This window comes from Lepidochelys kempii, chromosome 4 (assembly GCF_965140285.1).
Source record: "Lepidochelys kempii isolate rLepKem1 chromosome 4, rLepKem1.hap1, whole genome shotgun sequence".
NCBI classification, from domain to species: domain Eukaryota; kingdom Metazoa; phylum Chordata; order Testudines; family Cheloniidae; genus Lepidochelys; species Lepidochelys kempii.
The window spans coordinates 53,580,842-53,599,022 of record NC_136383.1 but is presented as its reverse complement, the minus strand read 5'-3'; the positions used below and the strand labels follow the sequence as shown (position 1 = coordinate 53,599,022).

Sequence of the window (18,181 nt, the reverse complement as noted above, 5' to 3'; positions counted from 1 at the left end):
TGAACAAATACATTCAGCACCTCAGATTCAGGACAGTAATTCTTGCTGCCATCAGTCCATCTCTGCAGGCCTAAAACTGGTTCACTGCTCTCAGCTTACAGGATACATCCTTCCATATAGTCATCCACATGGCCCATAAGAAGTGTCTGAGATTCACCGTGGGGCCAACTCACTATCTGTACAAGATACTGCTATTCAGACTCTCTATGGTAATGAGTCTTCACAAAATGCAGTGTGCTAGTGGCTTACCTGAGAACACAGGACCTTAAAGTTAACCCTTATCTGGATTACTGACTGATCAGATACAGCTCCCATCAGAAGATGGTGGAATATGTTTGCTCTGTTCACCCAGCTGGGCCTCTAGTGAACTACATAAATAGTCTTGCATCCCATCACAGACAATAGTGCTCATAGGAACTACAATAAATTCCAGGTTGGAGAGAGCATACCTACAGCTTCTACTCAATTTAAAATGAAACCTGGCTACGACTGTATGGATTTGCTTCGGAGTATTAGGCCATATATCTGCATACACGTACATGAGGTTACTTGCAACACTTCCCCTGGCTCAGGTCAGTCTACCCTCTGGTGAGCTACCAGAGGACAGGAAGATCTCTGTTCCACTTCATGTCCTCACAGAACTGACATTGTGATTAGAACCCAAAAACATCCAAGGAGATACCATTCTCAGCCCCTCCCCTGCAAGAACTTAAATCAGAGATGGGTTGGGACCACCTACAAATGCAAGGGACCTGGTCTCTGGAAGACACAGGATTTAACATAAATGTCCTAGAACTCAGAGCCATCAGACTGTCCTGTATGAAATTCTACAGTGCAGACCCTGATGAACAAAACATCTGTGATGCACTACATAAACAAGCAAGGAGGTACCTGCTTATTGCCCTCCTCTCTGGAGGCCATCAAAATTTGGACATGGTGTAACCAGCACAGGATAAGCCTCTTCATTTTCTGAGAGTCAGCAACAACCCCAAAGACTTCCTGAGCAGACAATCTGTGGCCAGTCATGAGTGGTCCCTTTGGAGGTTCATCATCGAGTTGATATTTCATTGTTGGGGGATTTGGGTGATAGACCTGTTTATTACCAAGGACAATGCCTGATGTCAGAACTTTTGTTCCAGAAGGGCCAGGAGTGTGGGATTGCTACCAGACGCTTTCCTTTTGCAGTGAAATCAAGTCCCCCTTTCTTATTTCAACCAATTCTTCTGATCCTCAGGGTGATATCCAAAATCAAATGAAACAGAGCCATGATCATTCTCATAGCTCTTTACTGGCCAAGGCAATTTTGACTGACACACTTATCGTAGATATCCATTCATACTCCTACTCACCTCCCAGACTGCCTGAACCTGATTTTACAGCACCACAATCAGATTATTCCTTCCTTATCCAAAGTTTCTGCATCTGACAACCTGGATGTTGGTTGGTTAAGTACCACGGACAGGGACTGTTCCAGACAAGTCCAGGAGATCCTGATACAGAGCTGGAAGGTATCCACTAGAAAGACTTATTTGTCTAAATGGAAGAGGTTCTTATCGTGGCAGTCCAGCATAACCTGAACCATATGCAGATTTAAGATCCTTGACTACTTCCTGCATTTGAAATACATTGGCCTTTCATTCAACTCAATGAAGATCCACCTCACAGCAATCTCTGTATGCCATCCACCAGTTCAGTTGTGCTCCATCTTCTCTCACTTGATAGTGTTGAAGTTCCTTAAGGGTCTGTGACATACTTACCCAGCAGTCAGAGAACCTGCTTCTGCCTGGGACCTCAGCATTGTCCTCCTGAGACTCCTGTGGCCTCCCTTTGAGCCTTTTTCATAATAGTCCTTACTTCACCTCACTTTGAACACTGTTTTCCTAGTTGCTATCTCTTTGGCTGAGAGTGTGAGTGAGTTCCAAGCACGTATAGTTGACCCTCCCTACGTGATGTTTCATAGGGACAAGGGGGTTTTGAAACCTCATCCTAAATTAATCCCCAAGCTGATCTCTCAGTTCCATCTGAATCAATCAGTTAACCTGCCTGTTGTCTTCCCAAGGCCCCACACTATGTTAGGAGAGAAGTTACGTACACTGGATGTTTGCAGAGCCTTACTTTACCTTATTGACAGAACCAAACTGTTCAGGTTCTCTCCAGTATTTCTGACTATAACTGGGAGTTCTGAAGGTCAGACCATCTCATCACAATGTATGTCTTGTTACAAGTTGGCTGGTGTACCTCTCCCACTGAACAAGGCTTGCTGCACCAGAGCTCAAGCAACATCCTCTGACTGCTTCAGAAATGTGCCACTAACATTTGCATTATACAATGGACTTGGCATCTGCCCTAGCTGGGAGAGCAGTACTATAATCTCTCTTTGACTGATGCAGCTGATACTCCTCATCCCACGTTCAGAAGGGTACTGTGAATTGCCACTGCAGTGACTGGTACATATGACACATACTCAAAGAAGGAAGAGTGGTTCTCCCAGATGTTGGGAGTTAGTATGTATCCCGCAACCTGCCTTCATCCTTATTTTTCAGACTCTCCAGCTAGCAAGGGAGCCGCTTCACCTTTTATGCCCTTAAACAAGAGCATGAGGAACCCCACAGGGCTTGTGTGCAAATCTGACAGACACTGCAATTCAAAAATATCCAATTTCACGTGCATGAAGTGCATGCATGTCTATACTGGAATCCACCCTAACGGTATCTCCACGAACCACAGTTACTTTCATGTAAGTAACTGTTCTTTATGCAGTTTTCTCTCTATTACAGCTTATGCACACAAATTATATGACTTACATGTGCAAAATTCACTTTGAAGCTTACTTAGTGATGCCTCTGTAGGGAGCTTATATAATTATCTTTGTTCCAGAGCCTACGCTATCCTGATTCAATTTCTTTGTACCATTCATGGAATATTGATCCATAAAGCCCTGTATGGTTCAAGTCCTGTTTACTTTAGAGACTGTTGCTGTCCTACTATAACCAGTCAGAGGGTGGTTTAAAGAACCAGATCCTCAGCTGAAGTAAATCATTACTGACTTAATGGAAACTGTCATTTTACACCAGTTGAGGATCTGGCTCAGAATCTTTAGATGTGCCTGCCTCTTGGCTGAGGGTTCAGTGTGAAAGGCCTCAAGTCTGGAATGCGCTTTGTCCTCTGCTCTGACTGAACTAGAGATGTTGATCTTTTGGGCACATAACAAGGAATGTCTATTTCATGGGATTTTTTTCTGCATGGAGCGGAGATGAGTGAGAAGTTGTAGAAGTCTTTGTTTTGGTGAGCTAAGAAACTTCTTATACATTGACACTGAGTCAGTGTGCATGCATTTTTTTTTAAAATGCACTGTACAGGTACACTGTACTTTTAAATAAGGAGGTTTGGTTTTTTGCAGGAGTGAGTGGTTTTTCGCAGGAGTGGGTGGGTGAAATTCTGTGGCCTGCGTTGTGCAGGAGGTCAGACTAGATGATCATAATGGTCCCTTCTGACCTTAATATCTATGAATAAATGTAGTGCAGTGCAAGAGATTCTGAGCTATTATTATTTGTGTGGGGAAGTGATAGGGGCAAAAACTCTGCATGTGATTTGTATGCCCAAAGTTACAGAAACTGTATGCACAAGCTGTTTGGCATTTTGAATATCTTCTCCAAAATATAAGCACATTTTTGAGTCCACTTAAACTGTAAGATAGTCTCCTTGGTCTAGTTAACCGTCATACTTCTTTGGCCTTGTGTTCATTATTTTTGTGCCAAATATGTAACAGTATGTTATATCAGTCAGTTTCATTGACCACTTGTCATTCTGTTTATATATTTTGTCATTATTTTATCCCAATTAGACACAACCTTTTGGTACATAGGCACTGGTGCTTTTTGGCTATGCTTTAACCTGCATTTGAATAGTCTGTGGTTTGAAGGAAGAGACAGTCATCAGAAATTTTTATCAAGAATGTTCTGCCATGCTTTTTCTTCATTCTTTCAGCCCTCTCTCTTCTCCAGCATGTTCTGTTTTATTCTCTTCTTTCCTTCTACTCTTCTGACGTTGTTCAAATTTGATTTTTTTTTAAATCTAGCACTTTTGTTTTCAGTTTTTAGTGCAGCTAATGTAGGTTCTTTTTTAATTACTGCTAAAACCACTACTGAAACTTCTTTGGAACAGGACTGCCTTCCCCATAACTCTTCAGGAACTCCGACCTGAGTGAATAGAAAGCTCCTCTGACCTAATGGACTGAAGTGAGATGTCTTGATCATTTTAAGGGAGGTGACTGATGATGACCACAAAGTCACCTCCTTAGGTGGTCGTTGCTTCACTAGAGCAAAAGGAGCTTGCTTTTCACAGTGGGCTCTTTGAGTATGATTCTGTGTTGCTTGTTAAGTTGCTCTTGTGGTGTTCCTCCTTTGACTCACTTGGAACTTCTGAAGTTTCTCTTGGATCTGCTTCACTGTTTGCTGGAACTGGTGCATCATTGCTGTTAACTGGTTCTCTTCCTTCCTAAGTGAAGAGATGGCTGAAGCCCAGAATCTGCTACTTCGTGTGTTGACAGTTCCAGTACTGGAATTATGCAGAAGCCTGGTGAAGCTAAATCCTGGTAGCTACATTGTGGTGCATGGCAGTTATGGGGGGAAGGGGGAAAATCACCTTTTTTTTGGGACTGGGCCTTCTTTATTCCTGCCACTATTATGGAGAGCTATATGCACTGTAACAGGAAATCACAGCTAAATAGAAAAGGAATTTTTTCCATATTTGATTACTGTCATATTTGAGAGATTCTGTATGTTGATAAATACCTTTATATTTCCGAAAATAGGATTCATTCCCTCTGGGATTGATTTTTAATCTTCCTCTTTCTGGAAGAATGCTTTATTGATTGAGAACGCCTGCTACTTTGAAAAGCTTGAATTTTTTTAATGTTCCCTGGTAATAATTAGCATATAGATAGGCAAGATCAATTAATATAGATCACTCTAACAGCTACATCTAATTTTAAGATTAGTAATCAGTAATATAGTGCAAGTTTCAAACCAGAATAAAGAATCAAATAGGAAGCTGCCGTTTTGACAGCTTTATGAAGCAGATTGTTGAAAGCAAAATCAAGTCTCTCAGAAAGTTTCAAAGTTGTTTTTAAGGTACCCACAGTGTCATGTCTTTGTCACTTTATGATATAGCATAAAATCACTCTCGAGTGTGCTTATAGCATCCAGTTTGTGTCTCAGTACTGTGGCAAATTGCCGGTACTATTATGATGGATCTCGCGCTTCCTCTTCGGGGGCGGAGAGGGGTTCAGGGTGCAGTTCCTGATTGCTGCTGGTTACTGTCCCACCACTAACCCAGAGAAGGGTAGTGGAGAGGGAGGGACCCGGGCCCATCTTCTACTCCAGGTCCCAGCCCAGGGGCCCTAGGGATAGTGGTAAACCACTTGAGCTAGTGCTTCCTTCTTTTGGGCTACTTCCCTCTCCTGCTCTTCAGCTTGTGGGGCTTCCTGCCCTCTCTCTCTGTACAAGCCAGGTGTCTCTTTACCTAGGGTCTTAGTCTTCTAGCCAGCCACAGCACTTCTCCAAACTGCACTCTGCGCCAACTCCTTCCCTGGCTGATTGAAGCAGAGGTTTTTTATCAGGTGACTAGCTTCAGGTGCGTTTAATTAATCTATAGAAATCTTTCTTCCCTCTACAGGGAATAAGGCTTCTCCTCATCCTGAGACTTACCTATCTCTCCTATATCACTCTCCTGCTGCCTTCTGGACATGCTGTATCACAGTACCTAAAAAGTGTGGTTTCCACAGCTGTTATATGTGCTGTTGATACTCTTTATAAAAATGGAAGAGGGAACAGGAATAGGTCAGTGGTTCAAGGATATTAATTACCCAAAATAAGGTAAACAAATAGATGGTACACCAGAAAAGAGGAAGCATATGTAGCAATTTCATTGATGCAACATTCTGAAGTGATCATAGATAGTATATATGAAGCATGGCAATGAGATAATTTTCTTTCCTTTTCCTAGTGTTTAAGTTAAATGGGGGATCAAGAACAAAAGAAGGGGTTCACTTACATAGGATCTCCTGTAGTTCATAGGCATTTTGCCTGAAAGGACTGTGTGATGGGATCTATAGGATAAAAATAACCCATGGTACAGACTACTGTTATAAGGTATGCTCTGTACTGCTTGAGCCTGGAACTGTGATTGTGACGAGGGTGCAGTTGTTACAGAAAATGGAGTTGGGACTTGTTCAGTGTTTTTAACAAGCCAACACAAAGGGAGCAAGGTGGGAAGGAAGTATGGGATCAATGACTATGCAAATCTAGTGGCACTCGTGCTTGCCAGGGTGACTGCTGTTCCAGTATGGGTGCTGGAGTAGTGACCACGGAGGGGCTGTGTTGTAGCCTACATGTCTCTCACTGGAATGGGAGTTGGATTCCATTCAGCCCCTGCCCTGATTTAGTGTGTTACACGCATCAGAGTAATTGGGAATTGGATAATTGTCACCCACAGAAACTAGCTAATACATCAAATAAGTCACTACAGAAAGCAGTAAAACAGCTTAACCCCATGTGTTGGAACCAGCTGAGATGGAAATATCTGTAGCAGTCCTTTGAAATTTTTTTGGCCAACAGTCTTTCCAGAGAGTAACTCCTCTCTCTTTGTTCCAACAGTTGGCAAGCTGTTTCTTGTTAACAACTTCCATTTGCCCTTCCCTAATTCCTCTTCCACTGTCCTCTCCTCTCCACTTCACACTCCACCTGCTCAGCTCTTCCTCAATTTCCAGTTGCTTAAGGACCCACCTTTCTCTCTGACTCCATTCTCCAATTATACAAAGTAAATTTGGAATTAAGAGGTTAATGTTAATAGGTTTAATTAAGTGGCGTTGTCTTTGGAGGGAAAACTATTGTAGTAATACTCTTCTTAAATCAAAGAGATTAATATAGGCTGGATTTCTTAGCGCAGAATGAGGTCAGCAAAGCCAATATAGAACACATTGCTCTTAGAATATTGGGCTTACATCTCATCATCTTTGTAGATTTTAAACTAAAACTTTTAAAAGTATATTTGGCCTAATTCTGCAATGCCTTTCACATCTTTCATCATCACTTACACCAGTTCCAGCTGGGTGAAGAACAGCAATAAATTACAGTGGTAGCATTTCAGAAACACTTGATACAATTGTAAATAACTATGAAATGTGGAAGTCAGTGAAGAATCAGGTTAAATATGTTTTGGAAAATACAATTTCATTGTCCTTTATATTGTTTGTTTTGATTTGCAAATATAAAATTATAACATGTATTAGTGTAGTGTGAGAGTATATAAGAACGGCCATACTGGGTCAGACCAAAGGTCCGTCTAGCTCAGGATTCTGTGGTTCAACAGTGGCCAATGCCCGGAGGGAATGAACAGAACAGGTAGTCATCAAGTGATCCATCCCCTGTCACAGATTCCCAGCTTCTGGCAAACAGAGGCGAGGGACATCATTCCTGCCCACCCTGGCTAATAGCAATTGATGGACCTATCTTCCATGAATTTATCTAGTTCTTTTTTGAACCCTGTTATAGTCTTGGCCTGCACAACATCGTCTGGCAAGAAGTTCCACAGGTTGACAATGCACTGTGTGAAAAAATACTTCCTTTTGTTTGTTTTAAACATGCTGCTTATTAATTTCATTTGGTGACCCCAGTTCTTGTGTCATGAGGAGTAAATAACACCTCCTTATTTACTTTCTCAACACCAGTCATAATTGTGTAGCCCTCTATCATATCCCCCTTACTTATCTTTTTCCAAACTGAATAGTTCCAGTCTTATTAATCTCTCCTCAGATGGCAGACACTCCATATCTCTAATAATTTTTGTTGACCTTTTCTGAACCAATTCCAATACATCTTTTTTGAGATAGGGCAACCACATCTGCACGCAGTATTCAAGATGTGGGCGTACCATGGATTTATTTAGAGGCAGTATGATATTTTCTGTTTTATCTAACCCTTTCTTAATGATTACCAACGTTCTGTTTGCTTTTTTGACTGCCCCTGCACATTGAGTGGATGTTTTCAGAGAACTATCCACAATGACTTCAAGATCTCTTTCTTGAGTGGTAACAGCTAATTTAGACCCCATCATTTTATATGTATAGATGGGATTATGTTTTCCAGTGTGCCTTACTTTGCATTTATCAACATTGAATTTGTTGCCCAGTCACCCAATTTTGAGAGATCCTTCTATAGCTTTTCGCAGTCTGACTGTGTCTTAACTATCTTGAGTAGTTTTGTATCATCTGCAAATTTGCCACCTCACTGTTTACCCCTTTTCCCAGATCTTTTATGGATATATTGAATAGGACTGGGCCCAATACAGACCCCAGGGGGACACCACTATTTACTTCTCTCCATTCTGAAAACTGACCGTTTATTCCTACCCTTTGTTTCCTATGTTTTAACCAGTTACCAATCCATGAGAGGACCTTCCCTCTTATCCCATGACTACTTACTTTGCTTAATAGCCTTTGGTGAGGAACCTTGTTGAAGGCTTTCTGAAAATCTAAATACACTATATCCACTGTGTCCTCCTTGTCCACATGGTTGTTGACCCCCTCAAAGAATTCTAGTAGATTGGTGAGGCATCATTTCCCTTTACAAAAACCGTGTTGACTATTCCCCAACAAATGATGTTCATCTATGTGTCTGACTATTTTGTTCTTTACTAGCATTTCAACCAGTTTGCCCAGTCGTGAAATTAGGCTTACCAGCCTGTAATTGCCAGAATCAACTCTGGAGCTCTTTTTAAAAATTGACGTCACATTACCTATCCTTCAGTCATTTGGTACAGAAGCTGATTTAAATAATAGTTTACAGACTACAGTTAGTAGTCCTGCAGTTTCACATTTGAGTTCCTCCAGAACTCTTGGGTGAATACCATCTGGTTCTGGTGACTTATTACAGTTTAGTTTATCAATTTGTTCCAAAACCCTCTAATGACATTTCAATCTGGAACAGTTCCTCAGATTTGTCACCTAAAAAGAATGGCTCTGGTTTGGGAATCTCCCTTACCTCCTCAACCATGAAGACCGATGCAAATAATTCATTTAGTTTCTCTGCAGTGGCCTTATTGTCCTTGAGTGCTCCTTTAGCATCTCGATTGTCCAGTGGCCCACTGGTTGTTTAGCAGGCTTCCTGCTTCTGATGTATTTAGAGACACATATGTAATAGCAAAAAATTAAAGTGTAGGCAGAAGTGAACAGGTGGATGGGAAAAATCAGAGGTGGCCTGGAAGCAAACATGACAGAAGAGACAGACTGATCAGGGTATAGAGCAGGACACAAAAGGGCAAAAGCAGTGAGGTTGACCTGCCATTTAATTTTTATATCCTTGTACTGTGTGTTTATTTTAGTTCTTGTTTCTTATACTTTCTCAACTGCCAACCATCTCAAAAATTTTAATATTTCAAATATCTTTTCAATCAGTACACTGTAGAGTAGATTAGAAAGAGATGGAGGAGATGCACTGAATTAAAAATATTTAAAATCAACATTTGTAACTGCTGCTTTTTTTCAGTTTTTATTTTATTTTATCTTTCAGTGAGACACACCTAAATAGATTTAAAATCAGATTTAACATTTGTTCTTTTTAATCTGTTATGTAATTAGTCATTCTAGCAGAAATTTTAAAATTGCCCAAAGGCATTTAATTTTGTGATGAAAAGCTGTTTAAATCTGATTTAGTGAATGGCCTGCATCTGGGGAAAAAATTATAGGAAATCACTTAATATACAATAATGCCATTTACAATGGACTTTTGCTGGTGACTCAGTGGTTCCCAGGGAATTATAATCTTGGCACAATTGATTTGAAATAGAATATATGAATAGGTGTTTATTGCTCACATATAATACAGTTGACAATGAAGTCATTTGAGACAGGTTAACAGCTATAAATTCTTATTATAGGCGGAGCTTTAGCGACACCTATAGTTAAGGTTTCCTGACACTTTTTATATTATTATTATTCTTTTTATTACATTATATTACTTATTATATAGCATTATAAGAGCCAGTTTTCAGTGTCTCATAACTTTTTTGCCAAACTTTAACCGCTTGGCCTGAAGTTGTCTGCGGTAGGTGTTTGCCTCAGGCTGAATTTTTTTTCTGTCCACAGAGTTTCAGCTAAAATAGTTACTGTTTTGAAGAACAAGATTAGGGGGAAATGCTTTTTTTTTTTTTTTTTTTTTTTTTTGCCCGTGTTAACAAAATTTTTACAGCCACTTCACTGAGAAGTTCTAGCACCTCCAAGCTTTGGTGCAGGGCTTTGAAGTTTGTTAGGGAGGTGCACTGGTGGCAGGGTTGAGCCTTCTCATGTCCTCATAAACTTTTGTCCAAAATTGGAAAAGTTATGAGCCTGTCCAAAATTGCAGTTAGCACATATTCAGTAGAGGTTTCTTAGATTTTAGCAGCTAAATTCCCTGAAGATTCTGTCTGCATTGGGCATGCTCCAGCCTGGGACTGAGAAGGATTTCCCTGCAATCACAGCTCTGGGCTGCTGTGCATCATGCTGAGTTTGGGTCGAGGCACCTGAACTGAGAGCCTGTTGGGCCCCAGGCAGCATGGAAGAAAAAGCTGCCCGAGTGGACTACAGGGGGGGACAAGATCTGAACCTAAGGGGAGGAGGAGAGGAGACTGGGACAAGGACCCTGGAGGAGGAGGGAAGGGACTGCAACTGGAGACTGATGGGTGGGGAAGAGGGAAATTGGGACTGGAAGTTGGGGTGTTTGGGAAGCCTGGAACTGGCTCAACCAAGAGACTGGGAAAAGGGGGTGGGGTAATGAGATTATCAATGGGGAGCCTGGGGAGGGAGATAGGGACATAGTGGGAACAGACAAAGAGGTCGGGGACAGGGAAGGTGATTGGAGGCTAAAGTGGTAGGGGGAAATGGATCTGATTAGGAACTGGTGGGGGATTAGACTGGGACAAGTTGGATAAGGAGCTGATGAGGTGGGAACTGAGAATAGTTAGGCAAGGAGACTGGGACTTGGAGCGGTGAGGAAATTGGGATGGGAAGTCCAGAGGGGGAGTCTAAGACTTGCTGGGCAAGGAGACTGAGAGGCCTGAGGAGTGGAGATTGGGACTGGCTGGGTAGTGTTGGTAAGAAATTTTCAGACTAATGAGATGTCAGTTTGCTGAAGCAAAATGTTTAGTCTAATCTATTAGAGATTTGACAAAACTTTAGTTGAAACCCAGGCAGGTTTCCATGGTGAACCTCTCTGTTTCAGGTACCATGATTCTGGCAGGTTCCCTGCTCTGTGGCAGCTGCCCTAGGAACCTCCACTGCAGCTGAAACTCCCAGTGTTGCTAGGCTGTGTGGCAGGAGTCATGGGGCTGTCAGATCTGCTCACTCCACAGAAGCAGCCTGGGTCATATTGGTTTGAGCTGTGACTCTAGGCTGTTGGTTTCTCTGGTCTGTAGCAGGGAGGCTCCTGGGGCTCTGAGTGATAGCTCAAGCCATGGCTCTCAGGGCTTGCAGGGTCCTTGCTGCAGTGCTGGGAGCTTGGAAGTCCTAGGACTGGCTTCCAGGGCCCATAGGTCTGGGTCCTACCCCACAAGTGGGCAGCCTGTAGGCACAGGAGTCTGGAATCCATGGAAGTCCCTGACCGTGGGGTTCAAGCAAGGAGTCTAGCAGCCTGGAGAGCCACAGCTCCAGCCAGGGCTACCCAGAGCTGGCAGGCTCCCTGGCTCTGAGTGTTGAATTGAAATTGACATTTCTGAGTGTCAGTTTTGGTTTTTAAAAAACAACATTATACACAAAGTTACATTCAGAGAATGTTAAGGTTGTAAGTCAAGCACTGAAAAGTTAGGAAATGCCAGAATGAAGGTTTTTTGTGCAACCTTAATTTGGCCCCCTTGTGCACTGTTTTTTCCACAGGACTCCTGTCTCGTTCAGTGCACAGAATGGATTGTGCTCAATTAATGACAGCTGTTCAATGTTTTATTTTCTTCTGATTTCCTCATGGGTTTTGATGGGGCTCAGCACTGTAGCTTGAGAGTGTTTCATAAACAATTTATCCTAACAACAACCCTGAGATGGGGGAAGGGGCGGGCATTATTGTATCCATTTTACAGATTGGAAATTGAGGCACAGAGGGATTTATGTCAGAAGTAACCACTAATTTGGGGCCCAATTTGAGATACTTAGGCCCTTATTTTTCAAAGCACTTAATATTATATAGCACTTCATATGTTCAAAGCCCAGCTTCCATTGATTTAAGATGCAGTTGTGAGTGCCCCAGATTTCTGCAAATCAGACCACGGGATCTCAAGTCTGGCACCCAGAAACTGAGGAACACATCATTAGTGACCACCTCTGAAAAGTTTGGATTAAATGACTTGCCAGGCATCACACAGGATCTCTGTGGCAGAGGCAGGAGCAGAATCCACTTCCCCAAATCAGCATTCAACTGCCTTATCGATGCGACCCTCCATTTTGTTCCTGTAATCCCCTGCCTCATTCACTACACACCTTCCAACTTCTGGAACAAATGAGGTAAGTATCCTACAGACAACAGTCATCTTCATTATACACCCCTGATTCATCTCTAGAGCAGGTCTTTCCTGTGCACTGCATGAGACACAGGTCTTATGGGAAAAAATAGTATGTGATAATGTAATTACAAAGACTTGTCATAATACATTCACGCAAGGGGGCTGAATTAAGATTGCACAGGCAACCTTAATTCTGGCATTTCCTAACGTGAGTGCTTGACTTTGCAGCCATAATATTCCTCTAACATAGTGTTTTGCATATAGTATATGTGCACACTTACACAGTTTTATATGTACACCCACACACACCCTTCCTCTGCACTGTAGAAACTCTCCAGTTCTGCTGACTGTGGCCTTTTGTAGATCTGAAGATGGAATTAGGATTTGACCCTGAGCGTATGGAATGGTAGCTTCCACAACAGTGAAGATTATATCTGAACTAAATGGATGTATCTCAAATTGGGGATTCAGCAGACAGACCAGACGGTGATATATTTTTCCTCTGTGTTGGGCCAGTATGAAATGAAATTTAAAATCTTTGCTTTCATGGCTTCAGCACCTTCATTTATACTTTAGTCTTTGGCTGTGGGTGCACAAACAGAGAATCTCCACAAAAACAAGCTTTTTCAGAGGTGATCTCTCAGATAAGCTCCCCCAAACAGTTCCAGGAGTGGAATGACAGTTTCTGAAAGACTCCACAGAGATGGAATCTCGGTGAGTTTACAACAAAATCTTTGTAATAAAAGACAGAGAGAATTTATTTATTTTCCAGCTGGCACTCAAGCATGCCGGAGTGGCATTCCTCCTGGACATGACACTTACTCATTTTTTTCTAACAACTAACCATTTATATCTTGTGCAGCCTGGTGACAGCAGGAATTCTTTGTGTGACCCAGCTGACTTCTAGGTTGCCATGAACAGCTTCCCCATGCTGGATTGTCCTAATAATATATTGTTGAGTTGGTGTGTGCAAAGAATTCAAAGTTACATGTGCAAAATATGTTTGCTTTATAGAGTTTTTAGAAAGGGCAGAAAACATGCTTGCCACTAAGATGCAGTAGTGAAAAGGAGGTGTCTGGCTGGCTATTAGGATTTCATTGTGTTTATCATATTGTGAAGGTTTTGTTAGGGCACCTAGAGCCATTAGCAGGAGTGGGTTTTATCTGAAATCCAGATAAATAAAATAATGACTAAAAGCTTTTATGTTGGTTCAGTTGTTTCTGAACATTACAAGGACAGTCTAGGGTTCTTCCCCCTGCCCAAGACTGTTCAGCAGTGCCTCTGAAGTGGCAGCTCTTATGAGCTGTAGCTCATGAAAGCTTATGCTCAAATAAATTGGTTAGTCTCTAAGGTGCCACAAATCCTCCTTTTCTTTTTGCGAATATAGACTAACACGGCTGCTACTCTGAAACAGTTCTTATGTGTTTGTCTGTGGAAAACCTATCAGAACAAAATATAAGTTTTAATGCATATTGGGGTTAACATTCACATAACATTTTCAGGAGAACGCCAGTACTCTTGAGCTACTGAAAACACAAATCATCCACAGTGGAAACATGCTAGTGATGTAGACCTCCATTTGCTTAGCAGTGTGAATTCTGCTTGCTTCTGGAGTATTTATTACTTCAGAACTTCTTTGCACTGAACATTCTTCCATAGTTCTTTGAGTTGTGCTTTGTCGAGGATGGGTAGCTACAAGATAAGTTGTTCCCCAATTTTTACATAGCATCTTGCCCCATTTCCACATGTTGACCATAGATGACATGGTTTAGACTTTGACTGATAACTCTTTGCACATTTTGACATCAGCTTTTGTAGGATTAGAGGAAAAACGACTATACTGCACATTACTCCATTTATTGTCAATGCCAAGTTAAAATGGAGGTTGTCATACCAAGATCTGATTAACTGGATACACTGGAATGCCGAGACACCAGTCATGGAACTTGGCAGATAGCACATTACATGTTGTCATGAAATCCTCCACCTATCCTTGGTCTCTGCTATACTTCCCTCCCCACAAAAATCTGTGGAATTTTGGAATCCTCATTTCTTGTGGATTTATGTAAAAATCCAAATAAGGTATTCATTCCATCCTTTGAGAGTTCAGATTGGCTGGAACAAAATTTTAAAACAAATTGAAAGAAGCTTTATAGGTTGACATTTTGTCCCAATTTCTTTCCGATACGTGTATTACATGTGAGAATTAGAACCATGTTGCTTTAATTTAACATTTTTTACTAAGTTAACTAATATTAACTTTTTATATCCATCTTTTTACTGATATTTTCAATTTATTTTTTGTTTTTAAGTTAGCAAAGCATCAACTAAAGGGCAAATTGCAGCATACACAAATCCAGTGAAATCAATAGAGTTGCACCTGTTTACACCAGCAGGGAATTTAGCTTGAACTATTAAACTGCATTTCTTCAAATTGGTCTTTAACAATGTAGATAAATCTGACATGTTCTGTAGAGCAGATTTTTAAAATATTTGTGGTAATTCATGTTAAGTGGATTAAAACGGTTTGATTTTTTTTTTTTTTTGTAGCAACTTGAATTAGTGGAACCAAGTGGTTGGATTCATGTTCCTTTAACTGATTCTCATAAGAAGCCTATTCGAACATTTATGATTCAGATTGCTGTTTTAGCCAATCATCAGAATGGAAGAGACACTCACATGAGACAAATTAAAGTGTACACCCCAGTGGAAGAAAGCTCTATTGGTAAATTTCCTAGATGTACAACAATTGATTTCATGATGTATCGCTCTATAAGATGAATCATCTTATGAAGAAACAATTAAAGTGATTTTGTCATCAGTTTTGTTTCCAATATCTTTTCCGGTTAAATTGACAGGTCTTATTCTTGTGGAATTCTCTGTATATACTTTAACTTTTTTGTGTGTAACTTTAATCTGTTTTGAGTTGCACTGTTTTTTGATTTCTAATATGCTTTCGATAGTCATATTTTCTGTTAATTGTATTTACAAAGGCTGTAGGAGGTTTTTAGATTTTCAGAAGATATATTAAAGAACTTTCTCCTTTCATTTGCTATGAAATGGATAACCGTGGTGCACATAACATGTATATTCTTTTTTTCCAGGTGGTTTCTCCATTTGTTGATAATGCATTAGAATACTTCATTGTATGACTTCATATTTTGGTTGGGTCAGTCCAAAAAAGCTGTATTTTAATTAGGTGTATTTTTAATGGATTATTACTACTGTATTTTTCTCTGGGTACAGGATGTACATTCTTTTAAGAGGGTTCTTTGTGTCTTTGAAAGGACTTCACTGTGGTATTGTGCATGTCTTGTTTCTGGTGAGAAATGTATTTAACTGGGTTTTTATTCTAATAGGTCTCGATGTAGGTTTCATTTTTCTGTATAACTGAAAAAAGATTGATAATCTAGAAGGAAAGTGAATATTTCTAACTGTATTTTATATTGTCCTGTCATTACAGATATAACTTAACCATTACATCATTCTAATGTAACAATAGACATGCCAGGAATGCAAAAGCAACGTTCCTTAGCATTGCTTCCTCACACCCTTTGAAGTCCCATGGATCACATAAAATAGTAGGAATTCAAATAAAAATCTGTTTAAGTCTGAGCAATGTTATACTTAAGTTATGGAGTTTCTTAGAAGAAAAAAGATAAGCCATTTTGAAATAAAAAATGCCACAAGGCAAATGAGAAACTTGTGCATGGCCTACTTATAACTAATGGAAGCATGTAACCTGGTTTTTTAAAACTTTTTTTTGCATTGTTATTGTTTGGTGGTTACATTGTTAGTTTTCTGGTCTCTTTTTTTTTTAATCAATCTTCCTTTTAAAATCCGATATATATGGGTTGAATTTTTAAAAGCGGTCGTCATTTATCCACCTCCATCGATCCCTCCAAAAAAAAAAAAAAATAGAACACACAGGTAAATTCCTATTGATTGCAATGGGAGCAAAATTAGGACAAAACATTTGAAAATCACACTGCAAATTAAAATTAAATTGGGAAGCATGGGCAAGGCCATGTGATAAGAGACTAAGAAAATATGGGTGATGACTAGAGGAAAGAAGGCACAGGAGTGAAGGGAGCAGGGAGGTAAAACAAAGGAGGATCAGAAATGTAACACTGAGATCAGTTTTATGTAACTGTATATTACATTAAATGTGCTACCATAAAAGTGCAAATTAATCTCTGGTTGAACTCTGCTGCCTTTAGTGCAGTAACATTAGGAATGAATTTTCCCCATTACGGACCTGATATCTAAAATCAGTGGAAAGATACCCATTGATTTCAGTGGGTTTTGGATTAGACCTAAGGTCTATAATTCCACTTGTGGGTTCTGATGTTCCTAAAATATCTTGACAAAATTATAGCCTTTTTTATGGAGGGCAGCTCGGTATTCTTGTTAACTGTTTTTCCCTTTTGCCGTTGTCTTATACAAAATACATTTTCTTTTCTGAGAACAATAACTCCCAAAGGTTAGTGTGGGACTCAAAACAGGGGTTTTATGTGCTTTATCTTACTGCAAACACGTACTATGGATTTTGGTGCAAACTGTTATGGGTAGTCCTTTTGATTTCATGCTTCATAGTAGGTGTGTGTTTGCAGGAGACGGCCACTTTAAAATATGCAGTCCCTTACATAGGGATACTTTCTTCTTCTGTGACATGTATAGCTCTTTACTTAACAAATAATGATAGGTAAGAGGCATGCTTGTTGAAAACCAAAAGAATCTAATATCCCAAAGGATGAAATGGACAGTAATTTAGAAACACCAGATTGGCATGTTCCTACCCCAGTCCTGAATTCAGGCTACTATTCCTACTAAAGAACCCACCTATTGTTCACAACCATAAGTCCCGTCAGTTATTTAGTAGTAGATTGGATGCAAACCATGGACAAAGAAAAGAAAATTATTATTATTGACTTCAGGAGAAAACTGGATTTGGCCAAAGATAAAACTCCCATTCATTTCAGTGGTAGGTAGATGAGGTACTATTGTCATTCACCAAGTTTCAGCCAGTGACATAGATTACATTTAGTGTCAAATACTTGCTCTGCACCTCTGTTCAGTTCAATATATCAAAGATGCCAAATAACATACTGTGGGATGCAACATACTTTTTTCTTTCCATTTTCTTATTCTACAGATTACTTTTTCTCTCACAGATTAGGCAAATTTATCCAGTTATTTTATGAACAGTTAATTAATAGTTGTCAAGAGAGAGGTATATATTTATTAAAAATGCACTGCCCTTAAAATATTTCATAAACTCTTGAAAAAAAATTTATGGAAAATAAATTAGAGTGCAGCATGCATCCTTACTATGTGCTATAAAGCTACCCTTCTTGGGCTCACAGCTCCTTTAAAGGTAATCATGAACACGTATTCTGCAGCACTTACAGTTCCTTAGGTTCAGGAAACTTCCTTTGCAGCATTTTGCAGTGTATTATAGTCATACCAAGTTATGTTTCATTACGTACATCATTAACATATATCTTTCCCCACTCTTAATTCCCATTCAAAAAGGGACAAATCCTGAAAATCAGCACTGGCTGTATAAATCATCCCCATAGATTGTAGAGCAACTTTGTGGCTGCAAGTGAACACTGTGATGAGCCTGGATGAGATATGGGTGAGATTTTTCAAAGGT

The 18,181-nt window shown here is 40.1% G+C and overlaps 1 protein-coding gene across 15 annotated transcripts in view; it reads left to right on the top strand.

Annotated features, from left to right (window-relative positions):
• Positions 1–18,181, top strand: part of ANAPC10 (anaphase promoting complex subunit 10) — a 301,742-nt gene that overhangs the window by 61,004 nt on the left and 222,557 nt on the right. For 4 of the 15 annotated variants that reach the window (XM_073341263.2, XM_073341241.2, XM_073341243.2 and 1 more), the window contains one exon: positions 15,073–16,137. The exons of 9 other annotated variants lie outside the window; for them this stretch is intronic. In XM_073341263.2, the coding sequence (XP_073197364.1) occupies positions 15,073–15,303 (231 nt within the window). In that variant the 3' untranslated portion in view covers positions 15,304–16,137. Of the gene's footprint in view, positions 1–12,849; positions 12,901–15,072; positions 16,138–18,181 lie in introns of those variants that run through there. 2 more of the 15 variants (XM_073341253.2, XM_073341255.1) reach the window with 2 other exon arrangements.